General features: G+C 31.0%; 1 protein-coding gene across 1 annotated transcript; it reads left to right on the top strand.

Annotated features, from left to right (window-relative positions):
• Positions 1 to 388: 388 nt before the first annotated feature.
• On the top strand, positions 389 to 1,659 carry LOC106755033 (transcription factor MYB4-like). The gene is made up of 2 exons (XM_014637131.2): positions 389 to 760; positions 1,377 to 1,659. Exons 1-2 carry the CDS (start codon positions 628 to 630, stop codon positions 1,514 to 1,516), a joined length of 273 nt encoding a protein of 90 aa, XP_014492617.2. The 5' UTR covers positions 389 to 627; the 3' UTR covers positions 1,517 to 1,659.
• The last annotated feature ends 24 nt before the right edge of the window (positions 1,660 to 1,683 follow it).

The raw sequence follows: 1,683 nt of genomic DNA, 5'->3' as shown, positions 1-1,683 counted from the left end.
AAAAAAAAATACCCGAAAGCAAAAACTAAAATTAAATAATTGTTTAGAAATATAAATATACTTATAAACTAAATCATATATAAAGATTATTTGTTTATATTTATTTTCCAATTTTATTCTTTAAAGAAATATTTGGTTTAAATTAAAATATTTATTTTATCAATTTTATTTTTTAAGTGACCGATTTTTTAAATTTAATCAATTTTTTATTTTAAATTTTTAAAGCATAACTATTTTTAATTACAAAAGAAAAAACAAATAAAAACTATTCACAATAAAATTATAAAAATTATTTTAATTTTATAATTATAATAATAACAATATTAATATTAATAATAATTATAATTTCCTTACTCCTAATTACTTTCCATCCTTTCATTTTTTCCTTCCATAGCTTCCAGTCGGTTTTATATCATTACGTGCAACACGTTCACTTGTGAACGCTGCTATATGGGACAGGAGAAAAGACTAGACTCCAGATATTTTGGTGAGAAGCGAAGAAAATAGTAAACTAAGTCTTTGTCCGTCACTTCTTCTGTTTCCCAGTCTTAGGTTTAAGTTGAAGATCAGGAAAACCATAGACACAGCCACAAGCATATTGGAAACAAACAGTTACACCCTGCAGACATGGTGAGAACCCCTTGTTGCGACAAAAATGGTCTCAAAAAAGGATCATGGACACAGGAGGAAGACAAGAAGTTGATCGCTTATGTTACCAGGTATGGCCACTGGAATTGGCGCCTGCTCCCCAAGTATGCAGGTACATGCATTCCTACTACTTTAAAATTACGTTTTATACTTTCTTCTATCCACTATTGTTGACCTAATGGTGAAGTCATTTGCCAAAATTTTCGAGAGTTTTTAAGCTCAAACTTCTCGTTTTATTTTGAACACCCAAAAAACTCTATCAATTAGTCTTGAAGCCACCTGTTGTTTTTTCTTCTGCAAATAAATTATATGTATGGTTTCATCTGTAATTATTTCTTAAGCCAAGATATCTGATGTTAACATATGATGTTAACATATGATGTTAACAGTATATGCATATACCTAAGCTCAATCAGTCTCCTTCAGATACATAGCTCTAATAATTTCACGAGTTTTTAAGTTCAAACTTGATTGTTGTCATTGTATACACACTAGTCCATAATCCATCATCGGACCTAATTGATGGTGAAGTTATTTGAGTAATATTCAAGTGTTTCTGGGTTCACTAGTTTCAAACTTCATTTGTTTCATATTTTATATATATACACATACATATATACATTTACAAACACACACTATATAGTACACACGCAAAAATAATACCTAAGGGATTTTCTACTGTCTCTGAGTCATGCTGGATTTGTAGCTCTAACCATGCTGAGTTTTAGGTCTTGCAAGGTGTGGAAAGAGTTGCAGACTGAGATGGCTGAACTACCTAAGGCCAGATGTGAAAAGAGGGAATTTTAGTGATGAGGAAGAAGAAACCATTGTGAGACTTCACAAAAAGCTTGGTAATAGGTATGTATAAATTACTGGGCCTGGTACTACTACTGTTTCTTCTGAGTTTGCACAACTCAAAGTTCACTTTGGTCGTGCGAAAAGCTGAACACATTGTCATGAATCAGATTACACTATTCTCAGACTCATTGTAAGTTTACTATAGGATTCAATCTGCCTCTATATATATATATATAT

The sequence above is a fragment of the Vigna radiata genome, unplaced genomic scaffold (genome assembly GCF_000741045.1).
Source record: "Vigna radiata var. radiata cultivar VC1973A unplaced genomic scaffold, Vradiata_ver6 scaffold_1668, whole genome shotgun sequence".
NCBI classification, from domain to species: domain Eukaryota; kingdom Viridiplantae; phylum Streptophyta; class Magnoliopsida; order Fabales; family Fabaceae; genus Vigna; species Vigna radiata.
The sequence above is the reverse complement of the archived record's forward strand: the minus strand, read 5'-3'. Positions and strand labels throughout refer to the sequence as shown.

Excerpts from the sequence above, each read along its gene's own strand:
- LOC106755033 (XM_014637131.2), top strand. The coding sequence starts at position 628 with ATGGTGAGAACCCCTTGTTGCGACAAAAATGGTCTCAAAAAAGGATCA. Across the intron at positions 761-1,376 it reads CCTGCTCCCCAAGTATGCAG|GTCTTGCAAGGTGTGGAAAG; the intron begins GTACATGCATTC and ends GCTGAGTTTTAG.